Genomic DNA, 16,587 nt, shown 5'->3' with positions numbered 1-16,587 from the left:
CATACGTCTTTCTGACTTTCAAAATAGTGAACTACAGTAACGAAAACACCAACTGATCTCTTTCTAAAAATGAAAACATGATAATATACAACTAATTATTTATCTCCAGTGTGAACGAACGGTGGAGTTGGGGCCATTGACAAGAAAAAAGTGCACAATGGCCGTTACCATGTTATGGGATTGTGCTAGTCGTTGTCAGATTAATTAAATTAGTTTATTCAAAGTAAGTTGAATAAGGATAATAAAGGTAGCTAATCAAATTAAATTAAATTAATCATAAAGATGCTTGGTTACTTTTGCATGCCAGTGATTTGTCACCCTCTCCTCAAAATATTGGATAGGGGATCGTGGGCGGGCGGTGGTGAATGGGAGTGTGCTGATTGGGCAGCTGCAATACAACGGAAGGAGATTTGGTTACGCACGTACGAGGACTCCCAGTCAAAGTCTTCAGTCCAAAGTCGTTACTGATCAACAGGTTACCGTTTACACCGTCCATTTCTTGAGTGTCTGCCATTTGTAAATTTCCTCCATTGCTACGACAGATTTTTCAGTGTGATTGGTATATGGGATGGTACATCACGTGTTATTAAATAAATGATAAGATATATGTGCTAAAAAATTAATAACTTAAAAAAATAAAATTTTTCACTATTCCTATTAAAACACGTAGTGTACCACTTGTGTTCCCGTCACAACTAAAAATTTCTCAATTGTTACGGTTTACAGAATATTCATGGTTGCATCTCAGTATATTCTCTATAATATGAATTGGATCACTCAACCCTACACCTCAGACAATACCCGCACGAGAAGAGAGATGGAAAGAATATGCGCATGAGGCTCATCGATCATACGATCAAATTAGAATCTTTCTCAATAAATAGTAAGACAAGTTCGAAAACGTTTTTTAATGCTCAAATTTAACAATAGCAGTTTATTCACAAAAATTGTATGATGCGAGACATTCTTTTTTATTTTAATTATTTTTGCGAACAAAACTATCATCTAATTTTGTATGGTTGTAGGAGCATCGTAACTTTGTTAGTATTTTTACATTGATCTCCTCTCACATTGCTAAAGAAAACTGAAAATCTTGATTATATTCAACAACAACAACAAAAATTAAAGTACAACTAATAAGTTCTGACTTCTAATCATGTATATCATGAAGGATACAATAAAAATAACAACAAAACCTTATTTCACTAAGTGTGGTTGACAGTATGAATCGTAGAAACGTCACTGCTTCAAACTTTAGTAGTTCTGGACTTCTAATCTGAGCTTACTTAAACTGCTTGTTGTGGAAGCACGCATGGTGGCTATGCTAGGAAGTGGTGTGGGCCACCGTGGGAGGACAAACGGGAACGCACGGATTTTTTTATCATCCGATTCATGCTTAGCCAGAACCGTCTCTGTACGAATGTTGCAAATGAAGATGCATTTATCCGCTTCTATATACACGATATCCTCATCAAACGAGTTCAAATGCAGCAGTTTAGATGAAGCACGATGCAAGTGACGAAGACCAGATTCATCGAGCATTGGGGACAAGGAAACGTTATATATCAAGCAAAAGTTTCCTTCCTCAATCTCTCCCTTGAACTCCCAAATATGAACGCGACTCCCATTGACCACACCTGTGAGGCACAAACAGCCTCGCCGCACACATAAGCGTCTAGATCTAGAGTAATCCGATTCATCTGGATGCTCGTGATCAATATTAATGAAGCGACATTTATCGAAAACATCAGCATTACTAGTACTAATGTTTTTGTTACTGTCGTATGCCAACGGATCCAACTCCATAATCCCGGCTTTACCCGACCAATACAACTTTCCTTTGAAAGCAACTCCTTCCGGCTGGGCCAAATTCATGTAAGACTCGCAGAGCACCAAATGAGTTTTTGGTCGGCATGGTACAACAAACTCTCTCCATTCACCAGTCTCGGAAGAAAACATCACCATGTTTAATTTAAGAGCATTGTGTTTGTGATGAATTAGCACAACCCTGCACCTATATTCAGCGTTACAACTACTAGTACCATCTTGTTCCAAATTTTTATCATCTTCCATATAAGGATCGCAGATGAATCCTACTCTATCTCTCCTCCACTCGAATTTCAATGGCGGAAGAGCAACCCATTGCATGGTGTATGTATTGCAGATGTAGTAATAACTTCCCCCATGTTCGTTGTTGCACAAAGCTAAGTCATTATACATCGACACTAACAGTGATTTGTAAAATACACCATCAGAACGCCGGGGAAGGAAACTCCTAGTATAAAATCTGTGTGTTATAGATTTTGGGAGCTTGGGATATAGGCAACGATTGTGGTGACGTGATGAATACCAAGAGAACAACACAGTACCCGTGATGGGATTTTGCTCTAATTCCCTTTGGAAACGTGAAAACTGGCGAACAAAATACGAACTATTGAGGAGCACGAACCAACGCTTGGACACGCACATGCATTGGAAAACCATGTTGCAAGGGAGCCGAGAAAGGATTCGAACGAATAAGTCCTCAGGGAGATCATTAATATTCACGACGTTCTTTTTATGCTGATGCTCCATGGGGAAGGAAAGACTTGGAGATACCTAAGATGAGATGATTGTCTGACACTAATTAGGTAGGGCGATACCGGAACTATCTTCTGAAATTATGTCAAGAACAGGTTTACCGTAATATTTCAATCTGAGTACTCTTTGAATGTGTGTTCGTCTCCTTAAGAAGGTAAATATATTATATATAGAGATTCATAAAGCGTGGACAGCAAGAAAGGCCAAATAGACTAATCGTACAAGGATAAGTTATACACACAATGCAGGAGACTGAAAATAAAACTCTCCTAATTAGACAAGGATTAGTATTAGGGTACTCCTAATCAGCCTCCAAATTAGTTTTCTTTCTTCTCGATGAAAACTCACAAACAAATTGGAAACGGAAACTGTTATTGGCATTCCAAAAAGTCTTACACTCCAATTAAAAAGAAAGCGGGATGACATTTTTATAGGACCAATAACAACTCCATTAGAAATTTGAATACTTGAAAATAAACCAGCCCTAAAGGTAGTAAGAATTAACGAGGTACTAGAACTAACCTGCAACAAAAGCAAAAATTAGAAGGAAACAAGAAAAACGAATAGAACTACCTGTGGTTTCACACATCGTTATAAGGTGCTGCTTCATGCGCGTGAAGAATGAAGACCAACAAAAATGAATATGGATCGTATTTAGTCAATCGTGATCTGTATAAAGGGGAAGGGAATGAACATGACCTCGCGTGCTGGGATGAACACGTTTAATCCTAGTTTTCGTCATTTAACAGAGATGAAAAGGCCTAATTACAAGCAACTAAAAGAAGGTGAATTCATTCCAAGCAATATGAACCCAAATTTACTGAGACAGGCCTACTGATACAATTGAAATCAACATCTTAGGAAGGAATCATCTAAAATACTATTGCTCCAATAATTCTCCATCAATTTCTTTCATTCTGTAGAATCACCGATGATTGATTGGAGCGGCTCGTTTTACTCGCAGCAGGAGCAACTGCTCACCGTTTGGTAAACAATCCTTGAGTTAATGATGAGAAATCGAAATCGCTTCCTGACTTAGTTGAAGGGAAAGAAGATATTGGTGACGCTGATGAAAATCCATTAGCTCTGATGTTTGTGACACCATTAATTGGTGTTACTGGCCTCGTCCTGTACATGCTGCAACAGAAAAGTTTCACAAAAAAATCACATGGTTAATCAATGTTCTTCATTATTTTAATTTCAAAAAATATTTCAGTCTGAATAATATGGTTTCAGATACCGGCCTATATTGTAGTATAGGGTGAATTGATCATGATCATGTCGAACTGATATAATGTGTACCTTGATGTTTGGAAAGGAACTGTATTCTCTACCGGACGTGTATGATAGCTGTTTCCAATCTGGTGCAAGAAACGCAATGACAAGTTAAGAGATGGAACATCAAATGGAAAACACTAGTTGTAAGCTTTGTCATAAGAACAACCTGAGGATAATGTTGAGGATGAACAGGTACCAGGTATCCAGGAACTTGGCGACCAATGCTTTGCCCATTTCGGGCGGGTAAGTGCTGGATAGAATGGGAGCCAGGTTGTACGTTTGCAGGAACGGAATGGGATCCACTAGATTTCGCCACAGTCGCCATGGGTAATGCCTGTTGTTGGTATGGCATTGCAAGTTGCTGTTGATGCACAGAGGATGGAGAAGCCACACTGGACTGCCCAAAATCCAATATGAAATTTGTTAAACGTAAACCTACATAGTTCATCGACAGATCAAATTCTACCACAACACTGCATGCTAAATAACTTTGCAACATATACCTTCTCGAATAAGTTCATAATGTCATTCTGCACATAATTCTGAGGTTTCATTGAGAACGGTTGAGTGTCGGGGGTTGGATGTACAAATAAATCCTCGAGACCACCATATTTTGGTTGAATCTTGCTTTCGGATGATTCTGGCCTTTTACTTTTCTCTTCTGTCAACTTTGTTTCAACTGCTGCATGTTAAAGAGGTACGAGGTCAGCGGTAATGCCAAAGCCAAACTTGCAAGATGTAATTGATTTGGAGATTTTCATCGATGGAACGCAAGATAATTAAGCAACAGTTCTGTCATGATGATAAATAAAAGAAACATACCGTGGTTACCAGCCAATGTATTCGTGTTGGCAGATATCACTGAGTCATTTTCTACAGCTTCCTCCATGGATAGCAAATTGAACAAATGAGTAGCATAATCCACTTTAACTGGTACTGAAACGGGCCTAACACTACCCGCCTCACTTGCTGGTTCAACTTTCAAGACTACTGGTTTTGGTTCCTGTGCAAGTTCTTGTGGTTTAGGTTTCTGAACAAGTTCTTGTTGTTTTGGTTTCTGCACAAGTTCTTGTTGTTTTGGTTTCTGCACAAGTTCTTGTTGTTTTGGTTTCTGCACAAGTGCTTGTGGTTTTGGATCATGACTGATCTGTCCACCAAGACCAACAAGCTTACTTTCATCAACACCATCAACAGAGAAAGGAACCAAGAGATGTACTAAAACAACAAGCAGCATGATATGTATCAGTTGTCAATCGAGAGGGAAATAACCGAATAAAATCTACCTGCTGCGTTGTCAAGTTATTTGTACCGTGTGTACGAGCACCTTTCTGCTCCTCAGAAAACTGTTCCATCTTTTTCAAATGGACATGTTGAGTACTAGTTTCAGGTCTCGCTCTATAAACGGAAGTCATTGCCTCACTCACCCTCGCAGGTGATTTCGCTTTTCCATCCCCAGGAACCCATTTTTTGTGTTCATACCTAATGGAGAACATAAGCACTCAAACACCTAAGCCCAAAATATGAACCGATCATGAAAAACTAGTAGTGCATCATACATATACCAAGAATCTAAACCAAGAAAAAACGAAGTCATACTTTGCTCGAATGAAATTCTCGATTCCAACTCTGTCATACTTAGGAGGCAACTCGGCTTCCCAATAGCTATTCGCTTTATCGTTTCCCATAGCTAGCAACCAAAATGAATTTCAGTACTTGTACCATTATTTCAAACTCGACTCCCACCAGAATGATAAGAAGCCGGTAAAACAGCATTGGTACTTACATTGGATAAACGCAACCTGCTCTGGGAGCCATGTATCCAAAGTGGCAGATCTCACCTACAAAAGCATCCAAATCATCAGAATAATGCAGGAAAAAAAATTGAACCGAAATTCATTAGCATAATGCAGAAAATACGGAATTGAGCACTATACAAACAGGAAAATGAATTCGAAGTTTGCATAGCCGAGAATTATACCTGTGATATATGTACCCCAAGACTCCTGTGGATCCCTGAACATTGCATGCATATGAAGATACCAAGATTCACGCTAGCCCATCGTGGAGCTCTGCACCAAAAAAATGAGGTAACATTACAAGAAGTTACCCATTCATATAAGATGTTAATGATGAAATAATCCTTTACCAAAATACAGTGTTAAAACTAAATAGTTTGCATTAGTCGGTTTCTTCCCCTTGCTCTTTGCAATTCAACCTATCGTGTGCTTATGATTTAATGAAAAAAAATACTAATCTCAATAGTTCGTCACAAGATACGTACTTGGTTTTGCAGTCTGCGCATTCTCTGTTCTCTTGTAGTTTAAGAAGACCCTCCAATCTCTACATACGAAAAAAAAAAAAAAAACAGATGAGACCAAACCAAATCAGAGGTAATAAGATGAACATCCACTCTAGCTCGGGTAGATAGTGTCGTAACCAAAATAAGATTAAGAGTCAATCTAGGGTACTTTAAGAATAATACGGGGCGGTAACAATATCATAAGGATTCGATGTGGAAAAAATGAATGCCGACTGTTGATTACCTGATGCCCTTTCCTGGCTTGAGACTGGCAGCGCAAGATAAACTTACACGGCCGGTGACAATGATCAAAAATAAAATTGTTGATGGGTTTTGAAGAAATTTTCAAAACCGATAAAAATCATGACTTATAAAAACCCAGTTTGCTCAGCCAAAATAAAAAAGCAGCACTGCAAAAGTTCATAAATCACTAAAGCACATAAACCCAATTACAGTTTTCCATCTAGAAGCAAACTTGGAGCGACATCCATTTTTTTTTCATTCAACAAACATTGAATTTAGCAGTTATCTCTATCCAGTCCAATCCAATCCCATCTAATCCTTCACACCAAACAAGGCCTAAGATTGCAAGGTATTATGCCATAGCCAACTTGGAACATATTTGTTAATTCATGCTGAGCTAAAAACTCAAACCTACGAAGCCAAAAACTCCATTCCCGCAATAACAAGGACTTGCGGGAATGGAGTTTACAGAACTGGAGTAAAAATAATAGAGAAAATCAAATCTTTGAACCAAAAAGTGGAGAAAATTACAGAACTTGATATTACAAGAGTAAAAAAAACGAGGAGAGAGAGACCTTTCTGTGTTTTGCATTAAGCTCTTTAGAAACGCTAGCCTTCTGGTTCATGTTGCTGCTGCCACCCAATTATCCAAACACCCCCTCTCTCTCTCTTTCTCTTAAACTCTCTCTCTCCTCTGTTTCTCTCTCTAAAAAAGGTTGCGTCTTTGTTTGTGCTTCTGGAAATGGGAAAAGTGGGAATCTTTGCTTTGCCTTGCTGATGATGTCGTCGTTGTGTGTTGGAGTTTGGAAGGTGGCATGGAATTTTTGGCCTTTTCTCTTCGCGTCACGCGTGTTGTTGGCCTTTGACGGCGCCGTCCTCAGTTTTTTCATTCGTTTGGAATTTTCTTCTCCACTCCACTGTTTGGTTTAACGACCAGACAATCATACATATTTTTAGTCCCTTTTATTCAGTCCCAACCCTCTTATCTGCCGCTCCCGTCGATCAAGAAAACAAAACAATCTGCCGCTCCCTGTGCAACCTCTACCTTGTAAATACCACCAATTTTTTGTAAAGTAGAGGAAATACGTTTTATTTCGGCCTGATGTGTTATGCTGTAGAAAATATAGATTGGTTATCTAATTCATCTCGACAGCATAATATATACCCATATTGACACAATACATAAACCAAGTATTCTCCTTCCTTTAGATTAGGTGGATTAAATCAAAATCCAATGCAACGAGCAAGGTAATACCAAGTTTTCATAAGCAAGAAAGGGATGACTTGTAATTAATTACTTTATTAGGTACAAATATGCACAAATTATGCAATGATTATGATGTGGGTTACTGCCTTCTAGGATCTCTTGCTGACGAGAATGACTTTCATGGCATGAGTACTCTCCTTGTAAGATCCCACATCGTCCAGGGTTGAGGATCCTGTAAGCCTTATATGTATATTATGATCTTTACCTAGCATGAGGCCTTTTAGGAGCTCAACTTCGAGTTCCATCGGAACTCCGAAGTTAAGCGAGTTCGCACGAGAGCAATCTCAGGATGGGTGACTCACTAGTAAGTTCTCGTGAGTTTCTAGAAACAAAACCGTAAGAGCATGGTCGGAACCCAAAACAGACAATATCATGTTACGACGGAGTTGAGCCCGAGATGTGGTGGGTGCCCGGACCGGGATGTGACACTCCTTGCTACACATTATGATTGATGCATGGTTGTAATATTAATTTGGTCCTACGGTTTGGTTGTACCAACACCAATAATATATATATTAAAAAAAAATTAAAATCATCAATTATGAACACCAACTAAACACAAAATATAAAATATTATCTTTGAGAAATACATTGTTAAACGAACTAATTGAACACCTCATCTTCAAAGAATGAGAGAGTTCAGAGTTGATCCAAATCCAAACCCAGGTAATATGACTGGGAGGTAAAAATATTGACACACGGAAAACCAAAAATCGCATTCACGTACACGAGAGAACGCTTCGAATCACTCCCTCTTCTTGTTTAACATCTTCTTCTCTACGTCTCCGCTGTAAGGAGCAACGTGGTACGCGTATTGCTGAAGAACCGAAAACACAACCATCTCCAAACATATCAAGACATTTTGAATAGCTTCCTCGATGTGCTCCACATCTAACCAGAAATGGTGAGATCGAATGACGCCCACAGCAGCTAATATGTCAATGACCACTCCCTGCAATTGGATCAAAACCTTTTGTGTTAATAAATGGCACAATCAAAGGTTTATAGAGTGAGTTAAGTCGATAATTGGCCTTAAAATAATCTTTACGTGGCGTTTAACCAAAAGCTGATCAGTTACAAACCCGAGAATGACAAACCAAAGTTGCAAATAATCACTCTTAGATTGTAATTCTATCAAATTCGGCGAACAGTTTGGAACAAGTAAAATAAGTTTCATGTTCAAAAGACCAAAACTAACCACAATAGATAATACTAATAGCTTGGATATCCTATAGACGGGGTTTCATATCCTTTTCCTCAGTATCCTTGTGGATTTGTTCACATTCTATATCCTTGGCTGCATTTTCTCTAAGGCTGCATACACAAATTGCGCATGCAAAAGAATGAACGAGACGTACCTGCCAAAAGACGAAGAAGACAATTCCCTTGATGCACAGGAACTTTGCAAGGGGCGAATGCGGTGCCAATTCCTTTGCAAACACATGGTAAAACAGCACTAGAGAGTACAACGCTAAAGAAACTGAAAGGTTAAGAATTACAGTGAAGGTCCAGCTCAACCAACTGGGGTACAGCCCAAATGCTTGTAGAGTTATCATCAAAACAGAACAAACTGGGCGTATGATGACAAACTGCCACGTCCAATATTTGAGTAGCTTCAGGGTCTGGTGGTTTAGCCGAACAGTGCGAGGCTGCAGTTTGTAAAGCCCCATTGTTATGTGTTATTATATGATAGATTTAACATACACAATGAATTATGCTTACATATCCATAGCGATGGAAACTGAAACAGCATAAAGCTAACTCGTACCTGAAAAAGAGTCATAGGAAACGAGTGGTGAATTTCTCTTCCTTTGATTTCATCTGGCACGATATTTTTGCTTATGGATATCTTCAGGTAACTATACAGAAGAGCCAAGAACTTAGCAATCACCTGGAAGTAGGGACAATAGAAGTTAGCAATTGTGCAAGCGATATGAGACAGTTGACAATACAAAAACCATAATGAAGTTGAAAGCACTCACCAGAGCCTCGTAACATTCCTTAATAGAGTCCAAAAACATGAAAAAAGTTTTGCTTCCCTTAATATCCAATAAACCCACAAAGGAGTCAACTGCATATATAGGAGCCATAAGAATAATAATTATTATTGCCTTCTGCTCCTTCGGGTTCTTCCAGTAAAAGAGATGTTGCGACACTAATTGTATTGTGAAATGCATTGTGAGCATCACACAACCTGCGGATCCTAGCAGGGTCAACTGGGCACGATCCATTGTACTAAAATCCATTATTCAGCAGTTGGATGGAAACCAAGGTTGCAATCTCCCCAAAGAATATTAAATGATCCTCCGATTCTACATGTTAAGTTCAATGTGGAAGGTATAAAAGTCAGACAGATCCAAGTGATGCATATTCAAGCATGCCTACCAAAGTAAACATTTACAGGAGCAACACCTCAAATAGGCACCTACAATCTCCATCAACATATATCTTCGCAAGCGTCTACATACTACAATCTCCGAATTGCCTAACATTGTTAACTTCTTACCCCAAAATTTCACACTAGAATTGGTTGTTAAGGATGTTGCAATAAGACTATCGAGATTCGAGACCGAAACTCTACAATTGGTTCCGCTATTCATGATTATTTCAATTACACCAGAAAAATTCATGATCATTGAGAGTACCCTTTTTCTAACTTTTCACTTCCTCATAAGATTTTAGTTCAGATAGCCAATTGGCCACCATTATACCTCTAAAGCTTGAAAATTGCAACAAAACAACCATCTTGATTTCACAAGACATATCAGCATTTCGTCTGAGTTTTCTAAAACAATGACAATTCACACAGAAAACCCATGATTGATCGAAACTATCATAGCGAAAAACAAGATTATTAAATAACGAATTTGAAAGTTGGTGAAAGAACAAAAAAGCAAGAGCATGGTTTTTCTGAAACAGTTTTAACTAGTTCCGGAAATCGTACTAAAGCTAAGGTCTTTAAATAAAGATTGTATACAAGTTACAAGAATTGAAGGAGCAGAAAAAGAAGAAGAAGAAGAAGAAAATCACCCGAATCCGAGTAATTGAGTGGATCCAATTCACGAAACCTGAGAGACCCTTCTGTGTTTGTGCTGAAATTTAAGTGAAGGAATGGGATTCTCGCCGACCCACTTGAGCTTGTTACTTGAATTGGATCAGTGAGCGTCCATGCCGATTGCTGTCTTGTAATCGGAAGCTGAATGCTTTGCCCATTTATCACATGCGAACCCTCTCAATCTCTCAGAGAGGGGCGGAAGAAAATACCAAATATCCCAAACCGAACCGAAAAATTCTCAAATAATTCGGTATCCAATACCGAATCAAACTGAAATTTTCGGTACGGGAAATCGATCTCAAGTTTTCGTTAGTTCGGTAATCCCGAACCGAACCGAAATAAAAAATATATATGTTATTTAATTTTTAAATATATATTTAAAATTGTAACAGTCGTCAGATTCGAATAAGATTGAATATAAATCAAATCTACACTCTCTCTCCGTCTATAAACGTTGCAAAGAGCTTCATCTTCATTTCATTGCAGATGTGGCCATTTGAAAATTATTGAAAAATTTGAAGGAAAGATTATTGGAAGAGTAAGAGAATAGAATGTGAAGAATTGAAATAAAATGAGGTAAGATAGTATGAAATGGTGAAAAATATGTGAGAAATGGTGTAGGAATGGGAATGGCTTAGGTATTTATATGAGTTTTTTTTTTTTTTTAAATTTGTCAAAAAATCAAATTTCAACTGTAACTTAGCGGCAACATGACGTCAGCTAACCGTTGCTAGCTGGCGTCACGCTGACGCCAAGTAGTCGTTGGCATTCAAATGGGTTGAGCTGGAGGGCTGGCTACTCTTGGCCAGCCCTTTGGCTGGTTCTCCCATTTTTGGCTGGGTGGGGACCACGAGCCCTTTGGCCTAGTCCTCGGTTGAAGACGGTTTTCGTGTCAAAATGGACTATTTTTAGCCCTATGACCCTTTGGCTAGGTCGGTTGGAGATGGCCTTACCACGTCCGAGTAGCCTTGGGTGCCGAAAAAGTACACCGCGGCGACCGGCAGCGGCGCAACTTCTCTTTGAGCTTCCTCCCTTGTTTTCAAGGGCCTGTCAAGACAATAGCTGAAGGGGGTGAACCGATTGTAGTTTTATGCACCGGGACGAGGTGGTTTCAACAGGATTACTACATATGTTATCCATACACCATGCAATGGGGTGCCCTTCCCCTCCTCAATGCACCAAGAAAGTAGTCGTTGGTTGGACTCATGTGCAATCCCTACATCGTGTTTGGGACGATCAGCATAGTTACAGGTTGTGCGAATAATTATCCTGATGATAGAGACGAAGGATATAATTCATCCCTCGGCCAGATCAAAACGGAGTTTTTTGCTTCTGAGACTTGTAACTGGACAGAAAGAGTTGAGTTATACCCAAAAAAATACAAGATTTTGTGTTGGTAATTTGGTTCCAAGGCATGCGGCAGTTGTTTTCAATGGAATGCTGTACTTCTTGAGCAGCAATGGCCTTGTTCTTGGTTTGGATCCCTACTCCAACGATGACAACTGTATCCCTCCTCCCGCGAGTCCTCCTACTACTAGTACTGCTGCTTCTGCTGGTGGTGGTGGATGCGGAGATGATGGTAAAGATGCAGTACAATCTGACTTCCTAGATTTGAGTAGATCATCATCGGGATCTTGTGTGCGAATGTGCCAGTTCACTTTAGGTAGTCGAGGTTTGTTCGTGATGTGTGTGTTTGGGATTACGTGAAAGATGATGAGGCAGCAGCAGGCATATACTCTTGGAGCTTAACAGGCAGAGTGAACCTGTATAATTTTGACCTCCGCCTTGGTAACAAGGTTTATTTGCTTGCTTTGGACCCAAATGATGGGGATATCTTGTATCTTGAATCGTCTCAACACATTGCCATGTTCAACTGTGCTGCGCGAACGAGGTATTGTCTTCCCTTTTGTGCTCCCGTGGCGGCCGACACCAGTTCCTGGACATGAACCACGGGAGAGAGTTTGTTCAAATAATTCAACTGCTATATTAGCCGCCTGCCATCCATCGGCGCCATCCCTCTAATTGGTCAGAATCTCATGATCCATCTCTACATACGTATAGTATTCGTTATGTAAATGTTCAAATGGCATGTCTTTTGTACGAAAATTTATTCTCGTAATACATGTGTACGACGACATAAGCATTGCGATATCACATATGCGCATCCAGCGTTATTCTAGACCCAACATCACGAGGTCTAAACCATATTGTTCGCTTGATCACACTTGATTACAATAATCATACAACGAGCAGTATCTTTCCGATATGCTGGCTACTTTCCATGAGCCGGTGAGCTTCCGCTGCTTCAGATAACGGAAAAGACTTGTATATCACAGTTTTCACCTTGCCAGCAACAATTGCTGGCCACACATTGTTCTCCACCTCCCTAACAATTACCGCTTTGTTCTCGGGACTTCTGTATCGCAAGCCAGCAGCTGCATACACAACCAACCATATAATATAAGGATGTAACTACCACAAATTATTAGATTGCATAACGCACAAAAGCTTTTTGCAAATGCGAGGAGAACAATGTCACTGATGACTGGAAAAATCAGTACTTGATTGAAAGCATAGCACTTAAACTACGTCAACATCTTAAATGAGAAAACCCAAACTCGAATGTCCAAACCATGTTACTAAGACCCAGTATAAATTCCACTACCTTGGATGGTGAGACGCCTCGAAAGCACAGCACGAAGGTCTAGTTCTGTAACAGGACCACTCATGAGCCCAATAACAAAAAGCCTCCCATCAAAGTTTAAGCTGTCAAGGTTCCGCCGGAAATAGTCTGCCCCAATGCTATCCAAGATAACATCAACACCTGCCATTGTTGTATACCAATATGTTTTTTCTTATCCCATAGTACCACTAAATAAAAATTAAAAGGTATGGTAATCTATTTTTGGGGATGACTAATAGGGTGTTGATGCAAGTGACCAAACCTTTGCCGCCTGTTTCTTCTTTCACCCGTGCAACAAAGTCCTCTGTCTTGTAATTGATGCATACATCGGCTCCAAGATTCTTGCAAGCAGCTAACTTTTCCTCATTTCCTGGAGATCAAGATCTATATCAATAAACATGAAAAACTGATTTTATGCCCAAAAAAAAAAACGCCAGCTTACCCGCTGTGACAAAAACCCTTGCTCCTTGGTATTTGGCTATCTGAATCGCAAATGTACCAATTCCACTGGAGCCCCCATGAACCTGAGATTTTAGCAGGTCGTTCAGTGATATATAAAGCGATGCATCACAGACGAAGAAAGTAATCGACCTTATCACGTATGGTAAAGTAGGTCTGGAAGTTACCAGAAATGTTTCACCAGCAGAAAGCCGACTCATCATAAATACAGTCGACCAAACAGTGCATGCCACCTCAGGAAAGCTAGCAGCATCCGTCATAGAAATACCAGGTGGGATGGGAAAAACGTGTCCTGCTGGAACAGCCACCTTCTCGGCATACCCTCCTCCACTAAGAAGAGCACACACCTGCACAACACAGGATGACACGGTTCAAGTACACTACATCCATCATTTCTATACTTGAATCAATAAACCCTTTGGGGGAAAACATAGACTCAAATCCTATTTCACTGCCAGAGTGGAACAAAGGGCTATAGTAAAATACAGTGAAACGCTAAAGATGCATATCTTAGGTGTAAAACTAAGTGCATACGGGGTGTCTCCGGCTCCTCACGCGATACAATTTATTTCCCGACCATTCTCTCATGTTAAGAACTCCAACCAGTCCAATGCTTCTTCTTAAGCCAAATACTATATGCAACTGGGACCTGCACTATGAACAAGCTAAGCAAAAACCGCTTCCTTTTCCAGTTTTGCAAGACTCAACGCATTGCCCCAAAAAGTTTTGATGGGCAAACTAGGATATCAATCCATTACCTTGTCCTATATATAGAAAGTAAAACTCAAGCAAATTCAAATAGTGATCACCCCAATTTAACTTCCTTATATGATTCATTTTTCATTTTAGTTTCAGCTTATTGAGTCAACTGAATGTTAAAATCTGGATTCTTTTGACAACGACGATATCATAACTACTATAACCTACGAAGTAAGAGATTTGAACTTGGGCGCAAAGCGGCGGGCACACTGCCCTGATGAATTTCAAGCTTAACACATATCTGTAGAAAAAAGCTCAAATTTTAAAGAGGACCACCTTCTCAAATTTCTTTCATTCAATATATGCATACACCCAAATGACCACACACCTATTTTCCTTCTACTTTCCCACCATTCTCTCACCAACCAAACACATCAAAAACAAAAATCCAAATTTCAAATTACCCGATCACCGGCTTGCCAGCGCGACACGTGTTTCCCGACGGCCTCGATGGTTCCAGAACACTCGAGTCCCAGGTAGGGGCTGGAACCCGGTGGCGGCGGATACGCCCCCTTCCTCTGAATCGTGTCAGACCCGTTCACCGCCGCGGCGGCTACTTTGATCAGAACTTCATCGTCCTTGAGCTGTGGGTCCTCGACTTCCTGGAGCTTCAGGACGTCAGGCCCACCTGGAGACGTTATCACTACGGCCTTCATTGAAGCTTTCAACTTTGAGCTTCCCACTGACTGCAGGACTCTGGCACGTTCGCAACAGAGGAAGGTTTAAACTAAGAGGTGGGGCAAACAACATGCCGTGGGGAAAACGACATGTCGTGGCACAGCTTTTGAGGGACCAATGAGGAAACGACATGTCGGGCTGTGATGATTGGTTCTTTTTCCCCTTTGCTTGGTTTCTGAGAAAATAGAACCACCAGTCACGCTGTCACAGCTCCAATTCAAATCCGACCAGAGTTCTGGGCCTCACATTTTCTCAGCAGCCAAACAGTGGGTTAAACTCAAGGTACTGATTTTCTCGGGAAATTTTGATTCTTTCTAGCTTAATTCTGCTGTGACAGTGATGGGTGGGACTGGGTTTTGGTGGACTTGGAGGGTGCTTAGGTCTCTGCTATTGGTGCCAGGAATTCTGGGTTGGGGCAAAGGCCACTACACAATTTGCAAGATTGCAGAGGTGAGTTTTGTGCTAAAACACTGGGATTTTGGCTGAGTTTTTTTCTTTTTTTGGCTATATTTGTAATTTGTTATAGAAAATAAGCTGAAATTTATGAAATTAGAAGCTTAATTTTGGCCATAAATTTAAAAATTCAGTTACTTTTGTATCTTTCTTTGATTTTTCAATAATTTAGGCTGTGTGATAGGTCCTGGGAAAATTTCAAGCCTAACACATATCTGTAGAAAAAGCTCAAATTTTTAACAGCAGACCACCTTCTCAAATGTCTTTCATTCAATATATGCATACACCCAAATAACCAAACAACTACTTTCCTTCTACTTTCCCACCATTTTCTCACCAACCAAACACATCAAAAACAAAAATCCAAATTTCAAATTACCCGATCACCGGCTTGCCAGCGCGACACGTGTTTCCCGACGGCCTCGATGGTTCCAGAACACTCGAGTCCCAGGTAGGGGCTGGAACCCGGAGGCGGCGGATACGCCCCCTTCCTCTGAATCGTGTCGGCCCGGTTCACCGCCGTGGCGGCGACTTTGATCAGAACTTCATCGTCTTTGACCTGTGGGTTCTCGACTTCCTGGAGCTTCAGGACGTCGGGCCCACCTGGAGACGTTATCACTACGGCCTTCATTGAAGCTTTCAACTTTGAGCTTCCCACTGACTGCAGGACTCTGGCACGTTCGCAACAGAGGAAGGTTAAACTAAAAGGTGGGGCAAACGACATGCCGTGGGGAAAACGACATGTCGTGGCACAGCTTTTGAGGGACCAATGAGGAAACGACATGTCGGGCTGTGATGGTTGGTTCTTTTTCCCCTTTGCTTGGTTTCTGAGA

At 40.4% G+C, this 16,587-nt stretch overlaps 3 protein-coding genes across 8 annotated transcripts; all 3 read right to left on the bottom strand.

The window, feature by feature from the left end:
- Positions 1-3,214: 3,214 nt before the first annotated feature.
- Positions 3,215-7,534, bottom strand: LOC103434720 (ADP-ribosylation factor GTPase-activating protein AGD5-like). Of its 5 annotated transcripts, none has more exons than XM_008373069.4 (11): positions 6,976-7,534; positions 6,140-6,198; positions 5,837-5,927; positions 5,642-5,696; positions 5,455-5,545; positions 5,142-5,337; positions 4,681-5,005; positions 4,362-4,540; positions 4,025-4,255; positions 3,883-3,941; positions 3,215-3,717 (listed from the first exon to the last, which is right to left on the bottom strand). In XM_008373069.4, exons 1-11 carry the CDS (start codon positions 7,024-7,026, stop codon positions 3,558-3,560), a joined length of 1,497 nt encoding a protein of 498 aa, XP_008371291.2. In that variant the 5' UTR covers positions 7,027-7,534; the 3' UTR covers positions 3,215-3,557. The 5 variants fall into 5 exon arrangements, with proteins under 5 accessions (XP_008371291.2, XP_070677623.1, XP_070677622.1 ...); XM_070821522.1 differs by having other exon boundaries at positions 4,446-4,540; XM_070821521.1 differs by having other exon boundaries at positions 4,362-4,537.
- Positions 7,535-8,220: 686 nt separating this feature from the next.
- Positions 8,221-11,041, bottom strand: LOC103434719 (uncharacterized). Its single transcript, XM_008373067.4, has 5 exons — positions 10,698-11,041; positions 9,650-9,979; positions 9,436-9,558; positions 9,026-9,316; positions 8,221-8,619 (listed from the first exon to the last, which is right to left on the bottom strand). Exons 2-5 carry the CDS (start codon positions 9,911-9,913, stop codon positions 8,413-8,415), a joined length of 885 nt encoding a protein of 294 aa, XP_008371289.2. The 5' UTR covers positions 9,914-9,979; positions 10,698-11,041; the 3' UTR covers positions 8,221-8,412.
- A 1,772-nt stretch (positions 11,042-12,813) lies between these two features.
- On the bottom strand, positions 12,814-16,538 carry LOC103435053 (uncharacterized). 2 transcript variants are annotated; one of them, XM_029103221.2, is made up of 6 exons: positions 16,134-16,538; positions 14,032-14,211; positions 13,848-13,929; positions 13,668-13,775; positions 13,388-13,546; positions 12,814-13,157 (listed from the first exon to the last, which is right to left on the bottom strand). In XM_029103221.2, the coding sequence occupies exons 1-6, from the start codon at positions 16,536-16,538 to the stop codon at positions 12,961-12,963; spliced, it is 1,131 nt and encodes a 376-aa protein (XP_028959054.2). In that variant the 3' UTR covers positions 12,814-12,960. The 2 variants fall into 2 exon arrangements, with proteins under 2 accessions (XP_028959054.2, XP_070677626.1); XM_070821525.1 differs by lacking the exon at positions 16,134-16,538 and adding an exon at positions 15,028-15,489.
- Between the last annotated feature and the right edge of the window lie 49 nt (positions 16,539-16,587).

This window comes from Malus domestica, chromosome 05, assembly GCF_042453785.1.
Source record: "Malus domestica chromosome 05, GDT2T_hap1".
Lineage (NCBI taxonomy): Eukaryota > Viridiplantae > Streptophyta > Magnoliopsida > Rosales > Rosaceae > Malus > Malus domestica.
This window is presented reverse-complemented; position numbering and strand designations above follow the sequence as displayed.

Excerpts from the sequence above, each read along its gene's own strand:
- LOC103434720 (XM_008373069.4), bottom strand. The coding sequence starts at position 7,026 with ATGAACCAGAAGGCTAGCGTTTCTAAAGAGCTTAATGCAAAACACAGA. Across the intron at positions 5,928-6,139 it reads TGCGCAGACTGCAAAACCAA|AGCTCCACGATGGGCTAGCG; the intron begins GTACGTATCTTG and ends TTTTTGGTGCAG. Across the intron at positions 5,338-5,454 it reads GAGAATTTCATTCGAGCAAA|GTATGAACACAAAAAATGGG; the intron begins GTATGACTTCGT and ends GTTCTCCATTAG.
- LOC103434719 (XM_008373067.4), bottom strand. The coding sequence starts at position 9,913 with ATGGATTTTAGTACAATGGATCGTGCCCAGTTGACCCTGCTAGGATCC. Across the intron at positions 9,559-9,649 it reads AGGAATGTTACGAGGCTCTG|GTGATTGCTAAGTTCTTGGC; the intron begins GTGAGTGCTTTC and ends CCCTACTTCCAG. Across the intron at positions 9,317-9,435 it reads TTCCTATGACTCTTTTTCAG|CCTCGCACTGTTCGGCTAAA; the intron begins GTACGAGTTAGC and ends TACAAACTGCAG.
- LOC103435053 (XM_029103221.2), bottom strand. The coding sequence starts at position 16,538 with ATGTCGTTTCCTCATTGGTCCCTCAAAAGCTGTGCCACGACATGTCGT. Across the intron at positions 13,776-13,847 it reads AAGGGTTTTTGTCACAGCGG|GAAATGAGGAAAAGTTAGCT; the intron begins GTAAGCTGGCGT and ends CTTGATCTCCAG. Across the intron at positions 13,547-13,667 it reads AGAAGAAACAGGCGGCAAAG|GTGTTGATGTTATCTTGGAT; the intron begins GTTTGGTCACTT and ends CAACAATGGCAG.